We start from the raw sequence: 21165 nt of genomic DNA on the forward strand, positions 1-21165 counted from the left end.
CTCCCATAACAACAGCCAGATGGTTTCAGCACCACCTCTTCCCACAGAGGGAAAGGCTGAGCCACTGGGCTCCTAACTGCCTGTGGAGCCTGGAATTTTCTAACTCCTAGTTACTAGAAATTAATTTTGAAGTTTCAGGCAGCACTGTCAGATTGCTCAAACCCAACACTTGGCTTGTGCTGAGTGCGTTGTGGTGTCACAGCACAGCTCCTTGTTTTCAGATGTGCATTTGTTTGATGTTCAGCTCCCTTAAAAATATGCAGCACCTGGGCAGGCTTTTATTCCCCCTTAGTACCAGGAGGGACATAACAACCTACAGATTTCCAAGGAAAAAAAAAAAAGGCAGAAAAAAAACCAAAGCAAACAAACCCAAAAGGAATCATTGCTCTGTTAGCATTAAAAAGAACATAACTCTGTTCTAGACAACAGCTTTTCTGGGGTTTGTTTAGTTTTGTTTCCACTTTTTGATTTCAACATCCCATACCCATTCCAAATACTCCTTTAAAGTGCGGAAAGATAAAGCTCAACAGCTAGCAAAAAAAAAAAAAAAAGGAGTTTAAAATCAAATCAGATCTTGTTTGTTGTATGTCTGAGTGTTTTCCCCAAGAAATATATGCCTGTAGAAGCCCAGAGACAAAAGAAAAGCATATGTCACCTTTTCAACAAAAAGACTGCAAAATCTCAGTTTTATGTAAATAAGCAACAGCTCCCAAGGCTTGGAAAACCGAGGAAGGCTGCGGACATCTATAGTGCCTCAATTCAAGTGTTGCTCCTGGGCAAGGCTATAATATTCATTAAAGAATCCATTTATCAACAGATACCACATGTCAGAGTTTTCCAGCACAGTTTTCCTGACACTCCACTGAATATGCTGCTTTATAAAAGGAAGATGGAAAGCAATAATCCGAGATGCTTCTGCTGCCGCCTCGTTCCCCAATAGCCATTAGCAGCCAAACCCGCCAAGATTTACACTATATCCTTTCTGATAACGTCAAGCATTATGCTTTATTTTCCAAATCATTAGCATGCACAAGAATGACCTCATGGTGAACAGATGCACTTGGATATGCACTGATTAGATCAGTCCTCTCAGCAGTCAAGTGTGCCCATTTCAATTAACCCTTTGAAGCAATAACCACAGGCCTGAGCTGCTGAAAAAGCAGGTTTGAGGCTTCTCTTGGAAGTAGAAATCCACCCTTCTAAGTACACAAGCCTGAAATACAAACCTTGCCCTGCTGGAAAAGTTCTCTCTTTCCCTCTCTGGAAGATCCAATTGCTTGCATTTCCTAAGGGTTAATACAATTCTGGTTTCTGATCTTAAATAGGAAAAAAAACCAAAACCAACCAACGCTTTTTAGCCAGACGAGGTAATTAAAGTTGGAACGCTTCTGCATCTGTTTGTGGCACTTCCTTTCCATCTTTTTTTTTTTTTAATAAAAGAACACACAACTATTTTGTTTTTTTTTTTTCCTGGCTGAAGGAGAAAGAACAGAAAAAGACAGCTTAAAACACCATCCTCTACAAGGAGGGAAATCTGCAGAGGGAAAGGATAAGAATAATTCAATAGCTTTGGATTACGAAGGATTTCCTGGGCTGACTCTCATACCCAGCCTAATTAAAATACAGCATGTAATGTACCAGTTTAACAACAAAGGACTCTACTCTGGGCTTTTGTTCCTAATCTGCACATCCCCTAAATGAGTTCAGGGATGCCCATCCTGCCTACCCGGCTGCATTTCCAGCCTCTGGGATACACATGGGGCTGTGTGTGATAGGGAGAGGGAGTTTAAGGCTCTGCTTCTCAAAACAGCAAAAGAGGTCAACTGGATGATTTTGGTGCATGAGACACAGCACCTGCAAGACACTCTGTGATACAGGAGGAGAAGCCAGGGCAGACTGCAGGAAACCCCAACACATCTGACCCTGGGGAGGCATCCTGAGAGGCAGTGCAAGAAAACACGAACACACTTAGTTGAAATAGCCAGATCATGGTTAATAACACACTAATAACATCTGCCGTGGACAGACGTGGGTTGGGTTCTTTTAATGATCATGATTTGCTTCTTATCACAGACTGTCAGGGGCTGGAAGAGACCTCCAAAGATCATCTAGTCCAAACCCCCTGCCAGAACAGAATCACCTATACCAGATCACACAGGAATGCATTCAGCTGGGTCTTGAATATCTCCAGAAAGGAAGACTTCACAGCCCCCCTGGGTAGCCTATTCCAGTCTTCTGTCACCCTCACAGCAAAATAATTCCTCCTCATGTTTACATGAAATTTCCTATGCCTCAGCTTCCACACATTGCCCCTTGTCCTGTGCAGTAGCTGCTGAGAACAATCTTAGGTTCAGTTGAAAGTGACTCTTTCCACTGTGGACATGTGTATACAGTGATGATGATTATTTGGTATTAAGATCAGAGGAGAAGTAATCTTAAATTCACCTAAAAAGCAGAAGCTAGGCAGGGTTTGTGGTGTCAGTGAGTTTGTTACTTGGGAAGGAGAAACAGAGACTGGTGTCAGCACCATACTTTCATGGCTCTGTGATTTAACTTTTCCTGTTTCAGAACAGTAACTCCCCTTCCACGTCATCCAGGTGAAGGGAAATGTTATCCCTACTCCTGGCAGTCCTGTGGCAGACACATGACAGGTGAATCCAAGCCTGGAGGAGGTCTGGCTGCCCATGGCACAGGAGAACAGGCTGGATGCTGGAAAACTCAGCTGCCTGCCTCTGTGCTCATGCCTCCAGAAGAGTGTTTCATCCCTGCCTGATCACTAAGGGTTGAAGAGATGGCTGCACACTTAGTCTGCTGGCTCAGTCTTTACTTCCAGGTGCTGCCACGACATTTTAGTAGTACCCTGCCAATCCGAACCAGAACATGGAAAAGACAAGGCTGGGGAAGGTGCTCACGCTCTGTAGGTAGTTCTACCCAGGCGGCCCTGCATGTGGGACAGGGACTTGCCCAAGTGGTGGCTGGCAGCAGTGCTGGAGTGGGAAGGTTGCAATCAGCTCCTGGCCAGGACAGCATTTGGTGGGAAATACAGCAAAACAGCAATGACTGGCACAGCTCTTGGTAATACTCAATCAAATGTGCAAGCAGAGAGGTAGGAACATGAGCAGACTCTCTGGAGCAAAGACTCTGATGCTAGAAGTCAAGATAGGCCTCCAGTTTCTTTGTGAGGGTGAAATCAATTCTGACTGTCCCAAGTCCAAAAATCAGGACCTGACTGTAGCAGGTTTTACTCTTAAAAAGAACAAAAGTATGAAATGACAAAAGCATACTCGGGCACTAATGATTTCAGTGTCCCAACACACTTTGGAAGGTATCAGGAAGCATGCTGAGCATTTTTGGCATACAAAATCCACCATAGGCTTTAGAAAGGATGACTTGCCTGTCACTATTTAGCTGAACTAAATTTGTCTTGTATGAGATCCCTGTGGGCTGTAAGAAGGCGGCGAAAATGAGATCCAGCCCCACACAGAACAAAGTATTCAAACCCCATCGGCGTTACCTGCACTGCTATTTGCTGATACACCTACAGATAAATGATTCCAAGCACTGACAATGCCAGGCATGAATCTACGTTTCTATTGAAAATGATAATTTTGTGTGTGTCCCAGACTTTTGGCAGAGTGTATAAAAGAATTCAATTCACAGCTGCCCCGCTTCTTTTTTTTTTTTTTTATGTAGAAAACATTAATCAAAGCTTTAAGTTATAAGCTTTGCTACTGTTGTTTAGTATTCCAGTTCAACAAAGATCAATAGAGGCCATCCCTGTGTTTCTTGACGCCACTCCAGGAAGCAGAGGCGCGATTATGTAAATAGCATTGGCTCCCCTTTACTTCTGCCAGCTTGCTTATCTCCAAAGCCTTCTGCCTGCTGCTCCTGGCGACCAATGCAAGGACACCCGAACACCTCTTATCTCCTCACAAAGCTCTGAACGTGCAAGGATTGCAGCCAGTAACACTAAACAATGCCACACGCCTGATTTTATTTGTAAGTGATTTATTTTAGCAAATTTAATTTCTCCCTTCAATTTTTCATTTGAGATGGAAGAGATTCGCTAACGAGTCAGGCTAAAGAGAAATAGAGCAGATGTCCTGCAACATCTATATGGGTCTGAAATGATCTATTAAACAACCTGGAAGAGCGGCAGGGAATAATTAGAAAGCGCCAGTTTCACCCTGTGAGTGTAAAAAGGGGATTAAGGAATCTTTGTTAAAGAGTCCAACACATGGTGACCATATACTTTTTTTGGAGGGTGGAAAAACAAATATAGAGGGTACTGGAAATCTGCATTTCAGAGGCAAAGTTTCCTTTCAGAAGACACTTGTTTAAACTCCAATTAAAACAGCAAAGCAGCGGTTTGTACCTCGCCGACTGTGTGCTAACTCCAAATCTCAACAGGGCATGAAAGGAATAAACTCCCGAGGTTCAGCATCACATTTTCATTGCTCAGTATGGCTGATGAATGATGATCAGCATCAATGCGTGTGGATATACAGACACATACAGCCATACGTAGATTAAAAGCCCACACACAGGTTCCAGGCCAGGTGTTGGAAGGAAGCTCATCTGTTTTGAAGGGAAGCATCAGCACACTGCACGCCACTCTGATTTTCTAACAGAACACCATTCTTACATTTCTTTTGCATTAATCCCTGACCCTGGTATCTCAGCAGCATAATCCCCATTTAGCATTAGTAGCAACGGCTTCTACTGTGAGGAACTATTTTTTGATAAGTAAGCAGCGATTCAGGCATAGCTTTTGAACAACATATTCCCAGCTCAGCAAGAAACCCACACTCCTGAATGAACCTGAGCACATTACTGAGAGAAAGTTCATTAACCTTGCTAGATTCAGGGGTTAACAGGATAGCTGAAGAAAGAAGCAGAGTGAATAGCTCTGATGCAAAACAAATTAAAATGAATGTCATCATTCCTTTTGATATTCATTAGTTGATTCAGGGGAAGAATGGTCATCTTAAATTTGCAAGCATTTATCTACAAAAAACAGGTGTACATCTGCTGCTCGAGTGCTTCTTAGTGCTAAAGAGAAGAATAATGTTCAGAGACTCACCAGTTCCACTGAGGGAGTAGCTGGGAGAGGGAGAAAAGACCTGAGCGGCAAAATCCTCAAATGTCATTGCTTCTTTGTGGTTCTGGATTATTGCTTCGAGATACAGAGCTCGCTCCTCGTAACTGCAGAGGCCACGTTAAGGAAACGTATGTGCAGAATTCCATGCCAGCACCGGCACTTTGGAGCCACAGCAACAGCAACCAGCAACGGAAAAGAGGAGACCAGTGCTGCTTAACAGTTCTGAACACAGGCAACAAGGAGTAAACACTGACTGGACTGAAATTAAGGGTTACACCTTTTAGCTTTGTGAATGAAAGGCGGTGACTCAGTAGGTCCGACAGACTGCTAAAGTTAACCAAGAGCACAGCACATCCCCAGGTTGGCAGGCTTTTCAAACTGAAATCCAACTGTACAGATGAGCTGTGGCATTACAGAAAGGTCCTAGTGCACAATATTCCTATGACAATAGCCCTGTCAGAGTAGAAACATGGTCAGACTGGACAAAGCAAGCTACAAGACAGAGCAGAACCCAGTCCTGTCTGGGTCGCCCTCACCATGTTTACTTGATCACTGTACTTTTAAAAGAAATTAACCACACTAAACCAAATTCCTGAGAGTGTGACGCTGATATTTCAGGCAGGTGCTGGGACGTGTAATCATCTGTACCCTAAATAAAGAATGCACGGTGGAAAAATCCACCCCACAACTTGCATGCATTATAGCCTGCATAATGCAGACAACAAAGCAATCTAAAATCAAGACTATTGCCTTTTAATTAAAACTCGGCAACCTGGAACACACAGCATTCAAATGTGTAATCAAAAACCAGTCACCAATAAAACTTACAAGCGTAACAAGCTGAAGCAACTTTCCAGCTGTCTTAATAGGACCCCTGCTTGCGGCAGCTTTTCACAGCAGAGAAAGCAAATCTTTCCCTTTTGTGTGCAGCTTCTGTTTTCTCAGAAGGTGAATCATACACTTCCAATAACAGGATAACGCCTGAAACAAATCTACAATGGGGCTGGAGAGCCTCACATATGACTTTATGAAGTAAGGCTCGCAGGAGCCAGGATGACATCTCATTCTCCGTTTCCTCATCTAAAACAAAAGTTTTCAGAGCCTCATTGTGTGGCTGTTGTGGGGAAATGTGTTCTGACTCTGCAAGGCTGTTAGGCAGGAGCAAAGGCCAAATCAGATCTAGAAATTAGAGGCAGTGAGAATAACATCAGTGACAACGTAATGCAGGTGAGGGTATTTAGAACTGAAAAGCATCACTAATTAATAGTGAAGTGCCATTTGTAACTTTCGTTACCTCAACAAAACCGCTCTGAAAGAGCATTTTTTGTTAAAAAAACCAAACCAAAACAAACAAAAAACCTAACCCAAAAAGCCCAAAACCATCAGAGTAAAGTGTTGCTTAAAAAACAGGACAGGATAGTCTAGTGTTCTACCTCAAGGGAACCAGCAAAGTGTCATCTTCAATGTATCTGAGTTACTACAGGCATGGTGGTAAAATAGGAAAATCAAAAACGAAAAAGTGGAAAAGCAAAAAGGAAAGAAGAAAAAAAAAGATAAAATAAAACCAAGGGAGAAAAAAGGAAGAAAAATGAAAAATTACAGAAGAAAAAAAAAGGAGAAAAATTAAGAAAAATAAAGAAGAAGAAAAAGAAAGAACGGGGAAATGAGGAAAAATGAGGAAAGAACAAACATAAAGGAACAAAGAAAGAAAAATGAAAAGCTAAAATAAACAGACAATTTAAAAGGGAAAAGCAAGAGAAAAAGGAGAGGGGAAAAAAGAAAACAGAAAGAAGTAAAAGCAATGAAAAGGAAGAAGAATAAAAGAGGGGAAAGGATAAAAGAAAAACTGCAACATAAAAGAGGAAAAAGGAAAAAAAGTCAAAATAAAGGAAAAAAGAAAAAGGAAGAAAAGACAAAGGAAAAAAAAAGAAAACATGAAAAAGAAAGGAAAGAGAAAAAAAAAGTAAAAAAGAAAGAAGAAAAATTAAACAGGACCAAGAAAAAAAAAAAAAGGAAGAAAAAAAAATAAAAGGAAAAAAGGATTTAGCTTTTAATGGTAGCAGAGGACGACTACTATGTGATAAATCTTCTTATGAAGTTCCCGTGGAAGGCTGGAGAAAGGAAATCAATAGCTGGCGATTCAGCGCTTGCACCTGCTGACAGCGTTATTTGCTTAGCTCCGCTCTCCCCAGAGCCCAGGAGAGCGCATTCCTGGTAGCGCAAGCATCAGCCCGCCTGCGTTCGGGGCTGCCTCCCCATTATGGGCTGAACTCCTGATGACTCTTGTTAATGAATAGGCTGCCAAACTTCCTGGGAGAGGAGGCACACGCCTGGGCCCCGCTCTAAGAGCGGCCGACGGATGCCATTCACTCCTCATTACGAGGACGCTCGCTCGGCGGCGCGCTCAGGCTGTTGCCGGGGCCGTGCGGGGTGCGTGGCTCGGCCAGCAGCGGGACGCGGGGGGCTGCGGGGCGCCTGCTCCAGCAGCCCCTCCGCCAGCGCGCCGGGGCCGTCTGGCCGGCAGCCCCTCCGCCGCCGAGCCGGCACGTGCTGGCGCAGCGGGAGCGGGCCCGGGCGTGACAAATCGCTGAAAGGCCTCGGCGAGAGCGGCGGCCGACGGCCACCTGAGCCTGCGGGCCGGCCGGCAGCGCTCGATTCATCGCCCAGCCGTTTCGGCTTGCGGACTGCTTGTGGGCCCGGTTTAAACAAGGCGGGGAGGCTAGAAAAGGCTTTTCACGCTACGCCTAATAATACCCTGCTGTTTAATGAAAGACCTTGCCCGGCGCACACGTAGGCACACAATGTGCCCAACAACTGCGGGCACAGCCGCCAGTGTGTAGCCCTTTGGCTAAATATCGCGGGCGGGGGAGGGAAGAGAAATAAGAGTGAGGAGATTTGGGCCGGGTTAGCTTTGCGTCTCGTAAAATCCTTGTGTGACAGAGGATGACCTTAACTACATGAAAGGCTAGGGGTAAACCCTCTCAGTCAAACAGCTGGGCAGCTACCAGAGAGGCAAATGAAAAAACAACACCCTGAGCTAAAAAAAAAGGTCTGGTGAGCTGTGCAGCTCCCCAGAAGATCCTAGGCCAGTGCTGCTCCTGCAGCTTAAAAAGCCGAGGCAGGTATTGAAGACCTGGTAAGAAAGAGCACTGCATGAACCAGCCCCATTTCACCAGCACTCCTTAAGCCTCTCCCCAGGCTCTTCAAAGCACCTGCCACACATACAGGCCCTGAGATGCTCCTCGTCATCCTCACTTCCAGCCTAATCTAAAGAGCATTAAGTCACTGCAGGAAAATTAAAAGTATTTGTGGTCTCTGTTTTAATGCACACATTATTAGGGGAAACAGTTTGGAGTCATTAAAATCAAAGTCAGTTGAAGTTTTGCCCATATAAGAATTGCAGTGGAGGCATCAGGAACATAACTGTACAAAACCCTCTGAGAAATACCTCCAGCCAGTGAATACAGGTCAAGGGAATAGAATGACACCATGAAAACCCATCTGATTTCTCCAGCAAACTCTTTGTTCTATCACTTACTCAAGTAATGCTTCTTGTATGCAAACAAAACCAGCATTATGCTACTTAACTGAGTTTATGTCTGGGCGCTGCATTAGTATCACTATGTTAATCACCTGTCAGATACCTCAGAGTCTCCAGTCATGTCTTTTGAGGATCTGAGAGAGCACAACACACATGAAGAACAATAATAAGTGATATACAGGGAGACAGAGGAGAAAACTCAGCATTTCAGGACCCGTTGTATAACAGCAGCTTGAAAGAGTAATTTTCAGTTGTGGCCCCAAGAAGCTTCACATTTGTCATCACATAAGAACACAATCATCCAGGTAATCACTGCTGAAACACCGGAGCTGTAAAACTGCAGGCCCTCTGATTCTGCTGTACCTTCACCCTGAAGAAGCAGTGATGTGGTTTCACTCACACATGTTACAACACTCAGGTGCATTGTTTCACTGTGACATTTATGCTCTCCCATGAGCTTTCAGCATAGCATGTCTGACAGGAAGATGCCCAGGGATGATGCTAAGCCTTGCTGCATTAATTTACACCAAGCCATCATGCGCAGAGTGCCACACCAACTACTGCACTTGGAAAAAAACCCACAACACACACGTCGGTGAACTCCCACTCCCTGCTTGCTGCTCTGCTCTGGCCTGAGCAGGGCCAGGAGGAGAGTGCCTGACTGGCTTTTTCACACAAGCCTCAGGGCTAGATTGCTGAAGTGAGGCATGCAAATAATTTTCTGAAGACGGCCCGACTGCGGGGAGGACGGGTGATGATCTTGAACCCTGCCCGGTGAAGAAGCTGGACAGCTGGCTTCCCTGATTAACTAAGCCCCCATTTATCTGGAGGTTTTGGGCGTCCCTGGAGATCTTCAGATAAATGAAGTTATACGAGACATTCAAAGGAGCTGATCAAAAGCAGCCCCTTTTAATATGTATGGCAATTTGACCCACCACTTCAACGGCTGCATTATTTTACATTTTGCTTCTACCCGGGCCAAACTCCAGAGCAAAATGTTGCTTATTTGGGATATTAAAAGACATGCAGAGCCATGACAAGGGGTGAATTAGTGGCAGTGAATATATCGATAGAACTGTGGGACAGCAGGAATTTAGCTCCTGTTTGAATGTTATTACCTTTTATAGCCATTTTATCAATTATTTTAATAGTTCATCTGTTTGAAAACAGTACAAGGTGGAGATTAATTATTTGCATTAAACCATGACTTACTCCAAATAAGGATTAAACTTACTACAGGCAGAGGGGTGGCCTATGAAGCTCTGTGGTGAAACACACACAGAGGACCTCCTTCCAGATGGAGAATCCAAACAAAGACAAAAAGTAGGATTCTTTTGCAAATGCTGGTATCAGACAGTGCAGGGCTCTGCATCTGGCCAGGACCTAAAGCATCACTCACACATTTAACCTCTACAATGCAGAGCCAGTTTCAGACACGTGGTTTAAAATGGAAAGATTTTGAAAAGCCTTCAGATCTCACCATCTGGGTTCTGCAGGCAAACTGAGCCATCTTGAGATCAAGATCTGGCCAGTGTTTCCCTCTCTGCACAGATACTCAAAGTTCAACCATAAATTACTACCTGTTTGGAAGCAGGGTGAATACAAAAGGTGATTATTCAGAGAGATCCTGAAAATTTAGAACTTTGGTTTATTAACCTCAGCCCTGTGCTGACCTCAAGGTAAACTATCAACTGCCATCAGTGCCAATGGCAATGGTCATGAACTCCTACTCCACACTGGTTTTAGCATATAAAACTATTCTAAAAAGCTTTATACTCTCTTACAAATCCATGGAAATAACTGCACTGTGCTGATACTGTTCTCTCTTCATGCAAATAAAATTATCTGGGGGGTTGCAAACCGGCAAAGGGAGAAGCAAGTGGCTGCCCTCACCAGCTTGTCATCTGTGCTGTGCCAATGCCAAGGGACTGTAGTGCTGGGACTGGAACCCAACTGCTCAGATTCATGGAGAGCACACACTGCAACGACTGTTCCTCTGTCTCCAGAGGGACTGCCAGAGATGTTCATGTGAACTGCTGGCATAAGCCTACTGCAATTCCCATCTGTGAAGTGAATCCCACCCTGAGAAAGGTTTTTTTGTCATCTGGCTAGTGTTGAAGTTGAAAGTATAGAGGTAGACAGCTTTTTCCAGCCCATCAGACCTCCAGGCTGTCTACATGTCCGCATGCCAATTCACCCAGTTAGGAAGGTTGTAGAAAGGGAAAATCTTTGAGCTTATTGTTCAATACAAGAAGGCATTTGCCACATCTATGCTACAGCTTTCCAGTCTCACTAGTGCTTTTACTGGTGTGCACAGAGTGTGGACAGGAGAGGGAAAAATCTGCCTTGCAAATAGCAGATTCTAGGCTTTACAGACTCTAAAGGTGGAGGAAATGCAAGGCTGTGGTAAACTTTTGTTTTACTGATTGCCATTTAAGATTTCAATACCAAAGAACTGCTGATAAGTCATTTTTGACCATTACAAGTATTGCAGCATCCTCCTGATTTGCATCCTAAGAACCAAAGATAGTGGCACAGATGTTCTCGACACTGTGATAGTGGTTTTGAAAACAAAACAACATAAATGTTCGGGACTTACCGAGACAGGTAAAGCAGGAACCATAAAACTGAAGTTCAGATAAATGTACTGGAAGATGACCTTTATGTACTTCGTTGTTCTCCTTAAACTGTGAACAGGAGACAGGTACTGTGCTTTTAAAACGCTGTGACAGGCAATCTTGGTGTGAAACTCAATATGTTTGATTTGGCTTCCCAGCCTCTACGGTCTGGTGACCATCAGCACTGCATACATTTAACTGCAAACTTTTGGGGGAATTTTAGTAACACATATCCTCCACAGAACAGGTGGAATTAAACCGTACCTGTCAACAGCTGCAGCTTTAGCTGCTTCTTTCGAACCACAACACCTAAGGTCACAACTTTTCAGAGCGATGCATGCCCTAAATTGGTCACTGCAGTGTGTAAGATGTATATTAGATGAGGCTGACTCTGCATTCCAAATGAAACCAACGGTTCTGTGCAGGAGAGGAGTGCCCTGTAGCCAGGCCCCAAGAAGACCATCTGTGGTGTAACCAGGGGAGGCAGGGCTCCGTGCTCACGGTCAGCTAGTGCCAGGGCTGCTGTTGTTCCTCCTTATCCAGAATAGGCAGATTATCTGCTGCTGCCAAAACCAAGAGCTCATCCTCACTGCAGCATAATTTCCCTCTGCACTGCCACCCTTCTGTGCAGAATTGCACAGACAAACAGGCTTCTCTCACTGCTGTGCTGGGGGCAACTCGAGAGTTTTTTCATCAAGAGGGTGGATGCAGCCCAGGACAGCCCAGGACATCCCGGGGAGAAGTGATGGTCACTGAAACGCACAGGTATAGAGCAGTTTTCAATCGGATGTCTTGGTTGTGGAGCGTTTGCCCAGAGCCTGGAGCTCTGCCACCTCTCTCCCCCTGCCCCCAGTGGGCCTGAGCCTTTTCACAGGATTACAAAAGAATCTCGGCCCTAACTGATGCAGATGGAGCTTAGAACCCACCATAACACACAATCAAAAATAATCTGCCATTGCTTCGAGTAATACAGCAGACAGCAAAGCACTTTCCAAAAGGCACTGTGCAAACCATTTGTTTCCTCCTCCCAGACCGCGGCCGTCAATGCTCTGAAGAGCAAAGTGAAACAAAACAACAGCACGTTTCAGGTGGTTTCAGACCAGCTCCCTGGAAATCAAGCCTTGTCACAGCAACATCGTACCGCAGGTGCCCCGAGGCCAGAGAGCTCTGGCGCTGGCTCTTGGCTCCCGTGGTTAGTTTGGCAGCACAGTTACCCAAGGTGTGCCTTGACCCACCCGGCTGGCAGAAGCCCTTGCCTGCGGCTCTGGGACACCAAGAATATGTGGCACATTAGTCATGCCGAGTGCTTCAGGGGAGAGTTTTGCATTTATCATGAACAAGGCAGAAAACAAGCTTTCATCTTAATTTACTACTCCTCTTCCTTGTGGGAAGCCCCTGCGAGCAGATCCATCCTACCATTACAGACCGATGGCTCCGTGGCAGGGCTCGGGGAACAATGAGTTCCTTGCCTGCTGCTGTACAAGTCTGAACTGTAACAGCACTCCTGGCTATCCTCATCTGAAGCTGCTTTTATTCTAATGTAGAGTACTTGAGATGATCTTTCATCAGCTATTCCTGCTCTGCTGAAAACAAGAACATAGAAGTGAACCTCATCTCCTTTACCACTTTCATTCTCCCTCATGCTGTCCCTGCCACAGGCACACGTGCCCAGAGGTCACACAGAATCACACAGAACTGCCAGGGTTGGAAGAAACCTCAAAGCTTGTCCAGTTTCAGCTCCCCTGCCATGGGGAGTTGGAACTCACACACCTCACACTAGATCAGGCTGCTCAGAACCCCATCCAGCCTGACCTTAAAAACTTCCAGGGATGGGGCCTCCATCGGCTCCCTGGGCAGCCTGTTCCAGTCTCTCACCACTCTCACAGTGAAGAACTTTTTCCTAACATCGTCTGAATCTGCCCACTTCTAGGTTTGTTCCATTCCCCCCAGTCACTATGACACCCTAAAAAGTGCCTTCCCAGCTTACCTGTAGGCCCCTTTCACATAATGGAAGACACTGCGCTTTGGGTCCTATCCTCAGCCCTCTGTGTATCCAAGGTGCATTTAGCAGCTGTGCTCTGTGCTTTAACACATTGATAAGACACCAATTGAAATACTTCTGTTTATTAAAATGGTTACTTAATTGCCTATTATCAGCTAGTGCAGCAGAAGCCCTCCTGGTAAATCACTCTGCAGGGGACACAAACCTTTAATCACCAAGAAGGTGTGTCTGGATGAGTTCTGCATTGCAAAGACTATCATGGTTTCACTTATGGAGCTTTTGGCCAGCAAATCACTAGGCCATGATTCCCTAACTACGTGTTTTCTTCAGAATTATCCATGTAGTTCCCTATCCACTCCTGACAGATACCCTAAGTGGACAGAAGCTGTTCAGGTCTACTTGAATGCACCTCCCCAGTGCCCCTGAGCAGAGACAGAACCACAAAATTGGTTTGGTTGGATAACACCTCTTAGATCATCAAGTCCAACCTAGCACCACCATGCCCATTGAGCCATATCCCAAAGTGTCATGTCCACATGTTCTGTGAATACCTCTAGGGAGGGTGACTCCACCACCTCCCTGGTCAGCCTGTTCCAAAGCCTGACCACCCTTTCAGTAAAGAAATTCTTCCTAATCTCCAAGCTAAGCCTCCCCAGGCACAACTTCAGACCATTTCCTCTGGTAAGATGTAGAGGTCCTCTCTCCTGAGGGTGGGGGGGTGAGTCTCCTCCAGCACAGTCCGTATTCACCCAGGGAACTACGCTGCAGACTGCGACATCAAAGCTAGGTGGGAGAGGCCCAGAGAGCAGAGGGTCGAGATCTGTCGTTAGCCTCGAGGCAGCACCAGCCGCAGAAGAGCCTTCAGCGCCCGGCTGGGAGCGGAGCCTTCAGCGCCCGGCTGGGAGCGGAGCCTGGCCATGCCTGCCCCCTCTGCCTATGCAGGGAGCAGGAGCTCAGGGGCGGGAGCCGCAGAGCTGTCAGCAGAGAGGTGTGGGAGGAGAGCTGCCTGGTGACCGCAGAAGACAAATCTGTGGGTCGTCTTTCCAGCGAGCTCATTAGGAGCGCGGAGCCGCCCCGTTTTATCAGTGTGTGTACAGCTGCCGATGCTCCTGCGCTGCAATTATCTCCCGGTGCCACGCACGGGGTGTTCATCAGGGGACAAATAACTGGAGGAAAGGTCACATGTTACCCAGCAATCCCTCCCCCCCACCGCCCTGCTTTGTTGCAGCCCTCATTTTATTCCAACGCCACGAAAATGCACCTCTTGCAGTAATTCCACTAATGAGCTGTTACTTTTGGCCATCTTAGAAGAAAGGGCAAAGGTACAAAGGTTCAATTATCTGTGGTTTCCTTCTGCCTTCCAGTGCCTTCAGATTGGCTGCTTGAACACCCAGGGCTAATGCACTGTCCTCGCTTCACTATTGTTAGCCACACACCAGCAGTACTCTTCCTTCTCTTACCCTCTGCTCCAGCACACGTGGGTTGTGCAGAAGGGGAGGCTTTTTTGGGCAGCTCGAGTATTTGCCCACTAAAGCAGTATGCTAATGATGTCTGATTGGTGAAGAGCAGCAGTAGGATTTTCAGAGGTACCACTCAGATGGCTGCAGAAAACACAATATACAAAGACAGAGCCATGCTGTACTAAAAGCAGCAGATCTTGTGAGATCACACCTTGAAAACTGCATTCGGTTCTGGTGTCCCCATCAAATGAAGAACACGGAACTGTTGGAGTAAGTCCACAGGAGGACCACAAAGATGATCCAAGGGCTGGAACACCTGTGTTAAGAGGATAAGCTGAGGGAGTTGGGGTTGTTCTGCCCGAAGAAAAGAAGATTCTGGGGGGACCTTAGAGCTGCCTTCCAACACCTGACAGGGTCCTACAGGAAGGCTGGGAAGGGACTTTTCATGAGGATGTCTAGCAATAGGACAAGGAGAAATGGTTTTAAATTGAGATAAAGTAAGCTTAAGACTGGATCTTAAGAAGAAGTTCATCAATACAAGGGTGGTGAGACTCTGGAACATGCTGCCCAGAGTGGGTTGTGGATGACCCCTCCCTGGTGTAGTTTCAGGCCAGGTTGGATGAGGCCTTGGGCAACCAAGTCTAGTTGAGGGGTATCCCTGTCCATAGCAGGGAGCTTGAAGTAGGTGATCTTTGAGTTCAATTCCAACCTAAGCCATTCTATGACTGAGAAGCCTCCCCAAAACTTTTTTTGGGAAAGAAATGACCCATGCCACTGGGTGGTCAGCACTTGTAATCCTCATTCTTCAGAACAAAAAGTGACTGAAGCCTCAGGAGAAGAGATTGCTCAGGAGGTCAGACCAGGCTAAGTAAGCTATGCTATACACACACAAATGAATTGTACTGAAGAAGTACTCTAGCACTTCTGCTTTGCATGGTGCACCTTGCACCATACCATTCGTTCCTTCAGGTTCCAGCTTCCAAAGCAGGATGGCTGTGTCCAAACACTTCACACTGAAGAAGGGAGAAAGTCATACAGATGGGGACTGTGATGACTTTCATTTTACAGAGGACATAGGGACAGAGGCTGAAAAAATGGATTTAGAGGTTACACAGGATGCTTTTGTGGTTAAGAAAGGAGAGAACACGTTGGGCCTTGTTTTGTTTTGTTTTGTTTTTTAACTTTCTTGACAGATTTCCTGCTCTCATTCCTCCTTTAATAAAGAAAATGTAAATGAACTATTTAAAAATCCTTCTGCTGACATGTTCTAGAAACTCAGAATTTCCTTTAGTTTGGATTATTTCTATGAATAGGAATTCTGTAGTTCTAAAATCTTAGTAGAAGGTTGTGTTTCATGTTTGCAAAGCTGGACATTCTCTTTCAGAAGATAAAGCACGTGGGTTTGGAAGCAGCAGCAGGCTGCAGAATATCTAAACCTTTGGTTAGACTCAGGCTTCAGCATCTATAGCTTCAGGCCATATAAATGTATTAACTGAGGAATCAAGTTGGAGGAGAAGCAGGAACAGTCTTCTGGTGGCTTATTGTTTGCATTTGACAGCTGCTGGAAACTGCTTACATGCTGGAAATATTAATAGTGCTGATGGAGATAAGTGAGGCAGGCAAGCATTAGAGGAGCTGTTTATCACATGGCTCTCCTCTGTGCTGCAACTTCCTCTGGACAAGTCAGATAATGGGATTTGATCCTAAAACACGTGCAGCAGATACTGGAATGTTTACTTGGAGCCCTAACCAGAAAGTAAAGGCAGCGGTGTGGTGAAGTAAGTGAAAGCCTTGCACCTTCTTCTTAAACACCAGGCTGTTCCTGCAGGTTTGTGCAGCCACAGCAACGTTTTCACTCTACACAGGAGGCAAAGAGAGTCCAGCCCTCAGGCTAGTGGCATTACCTGAGGAGAATCTCACCAGGTTCAATAAGACAAAGTGCAAGGTCCTGCACCAAGGTTGAGGCAATCCTCAGTATCAAAACAGTCTGGAGGGTGATGAGACTGAGAGCAGCCCTGCAGAAAAGGGCCTAAGGGTGCTGGTGGCTGAGAAGATGCAAATTAGTCAGCAGTAGGCATTTGCAGCTCAGAAGGCCATGACATCCTGGGCTGCATCAAAAGAAGTGTGGCCAGCAGACAGAGAGAGGTGATTCTGCCACTCTGCTCTGGTGAGACTTCACACGGAGTACTGTGTCCAGCTCTGGGGCCCCTAACACAAAAGAGACATAGACCTACTGGAGTGGATCCAGAGGAGTGGCACAAAGATGTCCCATCAAGACAGGCTGAAAGAATTGGGGCTGTTCAGCCTGGAAAAGAAGATGCTCCAGAGAGATATTATATCTACATTTCAATATCTGAAAGGGACCTGTAGGAAGGCTGTAGAGGGACTGTTTAGAAAGGCTTGTAGAGATAGGATGAGGGGCAGGAAGGAGGTCTCTTCCTACCTGATGCAGTCTGTGTATCTTTTCCCTATGGAGCTTATTTCAGTGAGTTATTCCTCTCCACCTCGTGATCTGATTGATGTAACGTTCTACTCATGCACCTTAACTTTCAGCCAGGATCCACGGTGCCTCCCCAGAAGGAAATTCCAGGTGGAGCTCAGAGCGATCCTGTGAACCTATACATCTTGAGGTGGTGGAGCCAGGGCAGCTGGGGGCACCTCCCTCCTGTGCATTGCACAGCCCTGGCTGCAGTTCTCTCACCAGAAATGCCAAGGAGCTGCTGGTGGAGCGATACTCAGGCAGAGCAGATCTTGCTGTACTTTAGTCAGCCTTGTAGGAAAGGTGCAGTACACTCTAACATTACGACACTTACTGCCATCACATTCACTACACTTCCTCAGAGTCTATGTTTTCAAGCTCCACCACAGCAGAATAGAAGTGAACAAACAGCTGAATCTCCCAGGCATACTGAAAACCTGAAGGTACCAGCCATAAGCTAAGTCACCCACAGCTCTGAACATTAACCAGAGGCAGGGGAAGAGGCAGATAATGACAGATCCATAATGCAAAATTCTGGAGAACTGTTCATCACACAGGGCAAAGGCAGGAAAACACTTGTGAAATAGCTGACAAAACTGGAAGGAGAAAATCTGGTTCACTAGCACACCACTGAAGGTGCAGCACACCAAGCTTCGTGGGCAGGCAGCTTGGTGCCAAAGGAGGTCCCCCACAGGTGGCTCCTGCACCTTGCCACCCCACCCAAACTGCACCCTGCTCACTGCAGACCCCCACCAGACCATGCAAAATGAGAGGATGTCTTCATCTAAAGCAACCTTTCCCTGCAAACTGGTTAGTCTTTTCTCTGATTCTCTAGGTGCTCCTAGAGCTCCCTGCTGCTCTGGCAGGGGCCCTGGACTCAATCATCTTCTGAGGTCTCTTCCAACCCCTAACATTCTGTGATTCCGTGATATTAAACGTTAATAAAACATCACTCTCAGTTTGATAAGAGTGCAAGGCAGCAACAAACAGAAGGAAATATAATTGCACAAAATCATTTTGCCCCTCCTAGTTTATCACTGTTCTTTTGCTAAGAGAAACTTCTTTAATTTAAGGGTGGAATAGGCTGCCCAGAAACATGGTGAGGTCTCCATCTCTGGAGCCACTGAAAATCTGCCTGAATGCCACCCTGCACAACCTGCCCCTAGGTGAACCTGCAAATGGGTTGGACTAAATGATCTCCAGACATCTCTTTCAATCCCTGACATTCTGGGATTCTGCAACAGTAAACTGCTCAGTTTCAGCTCTATTATACTTGATAATTTACATTCATTACAATCAGAGATAGGTAACTGGGGCTTATTATCACAGCCATTAGGAGAGACACCATTTGCAAGATGCTTAACACTAAATGTTCTTGTTGCTGCAGTAATACAGGCAGGGAACTGCTCTACGTTAGAGAACAGGAAGGAAGAACAAATTCAGAAAAGACCAGCAAGACACTAGCAGGGTTGTCCCAGCTTGAAAATAAGGAAAGAGGAAGGTTTAAAATTATGCTCTGACATTTGTAACCCTTGTAAAGCATACCTGGGGACTGAGCAGGGAATCTTCTGGGCATGGGACTCTGACAAATAGGTAAGACACATACAAAAACTGCCTTCTCAGGTTTGGACTTGTGGCCTAGAAACCCAGTGGCTTCCTGAGATGCATCAAAGAAACATGGTCAACAGGTCAAGAGGGGTGATTCTGCCTCTCTGCTCTGCTGCAACCTCACCTGGAGTATTGTGTCCAGCTATGGAACCCCCACCACAAGAGAGACATGGACCTGCTGGAGCAGTTCCAGAGGAGGCCACAAAGATGATCAGAAGGCTGGAGCAGCTCTTTTGAGGCTGGAAGAATTTGGGCTCTTCAGCTCAAAGAAGAGAAGGCTCTAGGGAGACTTTATAACTACATTTCAATATCTGATGGGGATCTACAGGAAGGCTGGGGAGGGACTGTTTAGAAGGGCTTGGAGTGACAGGATGAGGGGCAGTAGTTTGAAACTGGAGCAAGGGAGATTTAGGTGGGACATCAGGAGAAAGTTCTTTGCAATGAGTGGTGAAATACTGTAACAGGTTGCCCAGGAGTGTGGTTTAGGCCCTGTCCCTGAATACATTCGAGATCAGACTTGACATGACCCTGGGCGGCCTGATCCAGTTGGAGGTGTCCCTGCTCATGCAGAGAGATTGGACAAGATGACTTTTGAGGTCTGTTCCAACCCAATGCAATCTGTACTTCTGTGATTGTCTGAACTGTGAGGCCATGAGAGCTCAAGGGGTAGGGGTTTAATCTCAAGCCATACTTTCATGCTGGCTCTTCCCTTTTCAGTGAGTCCCCATCACTCTACTGTGCCCAAACCCCCCAGGGAGCCCTAAGCATGGGCCCGGAGCTGGCAGCCTGCCCCATGATCCTGTTGGTTTATCCCTTGGTGAGGAGCAGGCAGGAGCAGCCAACACCTGGTCCTGCATCCGGAGCCCTCCTTGGCAGCTGATAGGGAAAATCTCCCTGCCCGGTGGCTGCACTTCAATGACATTGGCCAGGCACTGTAGGGTTAACAAGGGTCCAGAGGAACTCTTTTATTCACGTAACACAGTGCCTCCTTTTGTTGATCTTTGAATAATGTTGCTTAAAATCCATTAAATTAAAATGGTCTTTTAACCACGCAGCCTGCAACAGGTGTAGCAGTGTGGGCAAAGCGAGGGCTGCTGACAGCACCGCCACAGGCACACAGCCTGCTCAGGACAATCTGAGCCCCAAAACAGATGAAACCAGCAAGGTGGTCAGAAGGAGTGTGGTGGAGTGGGTGTGCAGTGGAAATCCTACACCGAAGTGGGAAGTAACTTCTGCTCACACTCCCTGTGAGCCAGCACCAGGCAGGAGAAGTAGACGACATCTAGTGACAACCGTGCAGCTTGATCCAAGGCTATCAGAAACCCTGTAGAAGCCCCTAGTGAAAGAGCAGAGCTGCTCTGTGCTGCACAGCCCCTTCCATCTGCTTCCTGACAGATCTTTTTGACATGTCTCATTCTCCAGACTGCACAGCAACGCTCCTTTGTCTGCTGGCCAGAAGATGACCACAAATCACCTCATGGACTGATCCTTCCCCAGCATGTGCCTGGAAGCACCACCTCCGCCTTTATAGATTGGAAGAAGGATCCTACCACACACAGGTGCTGAAGAATTAAATACCTGGTGTAGGAGCCTCTGCTGGATGCCTGGCAGCCATGGTATTCAACCAGGCACAAAAGGTGTCCAGGTGGCCCCCATCATAAAAACAGACCAAGCCAAAACCCAGAAAGTTTCCCTCTTGCTCCTGGCTTCCACTGAAGCTGTACTTTTCCTAGCATTAGCACTATTTTTTGAAGGCAGTGCCCTTTAAGCTACATGTCTGAAGTCCTTAACTGCTGAGTCACTGCAGATATAAAAGGAAACCACGGGAAAGTGGGGAAAAGAACAAGAAGATGAATTTTTAATGAGGCATCAAAGTTGGTGGCAGCAAACAGAGAAGAACACAGAGGGACAGCAACCTAGGGGAGAGGTGACACAGCAGGAACTGTCATCAGAGAAAATGTTTTAAGTGCAGGCTTATCTAAGATTTTTCTTTATTCAAATTTTCTTCTAATTTTTGTTAAGCCTAAAGTTTATCAAGGAAATACCTGCTCTGCTGTAAAGCTTTCTGAACTAAGATATTTGAATTGAAATTTATTTTTTAATGAAAATAAGAAATACTATGAGAAACAGTTTTGAACATGTGTTCAGAGTTCTATTTCTCTGCTTATTGTTTCACATAGAAATACAGAATATTAGGGGCTGGAAGGTACCTCCAAAGATCATCCAGTCCAACCCCTCTGCCAGAGCAGGATGACCTACAGCAGGTCACAGAGGAGCACACCAAGATGGGTTTTGAATATCTCCAGAGAAGGAGACTCCACAACCTCTCTGGGCAGCCTGTTCCAAGGCTCTGTCA

The 21165-nt window shown here is 46.1% G+C and overlaps 1 protein-coding gene across 4 annotated transcripts in view; it reads right to left on the reverse strand.

Moving 5' to 3' along the window:
• RALGAPA2 (Ral GTPase activating protein catalytic subunit alpha 2) overlaps positions 1–21165 on the reverse strand; it is a 139635-nt gene that overhangs the window by 9303 nt on the left and 109167 nt on the right. For all 4 annotated transcript variants that reach the window (XM_064145713.1, XM_064145712.1, XM_064145714.1 and 1 more), the window contains one exon: positions 5084–5205. In XM_064145713.1, the coding sequence (XP_064001783.1) occupies positions 5084–5205 (122 nt within the window). The remainder of the gene's footprint in view (positions 1–5083; positions 5206–21165) is intronic.

The sequence above is a fragment of the Pogoniulus pusillus genome, chromosome 7 (genome assembly GCF_015220805.1).
Source record: "Pogoniulus pusillus isolate bPogPus1 chromosome 7, bPogPus1.pri, whole genome shotgun sequence".
NCBI classification, from domain to species: Eukaryota; Metazoa; Chordata; class Aves; order Piciformes; family Lybiidae; genus Pogoniulus; species Pogoniulus pusillus.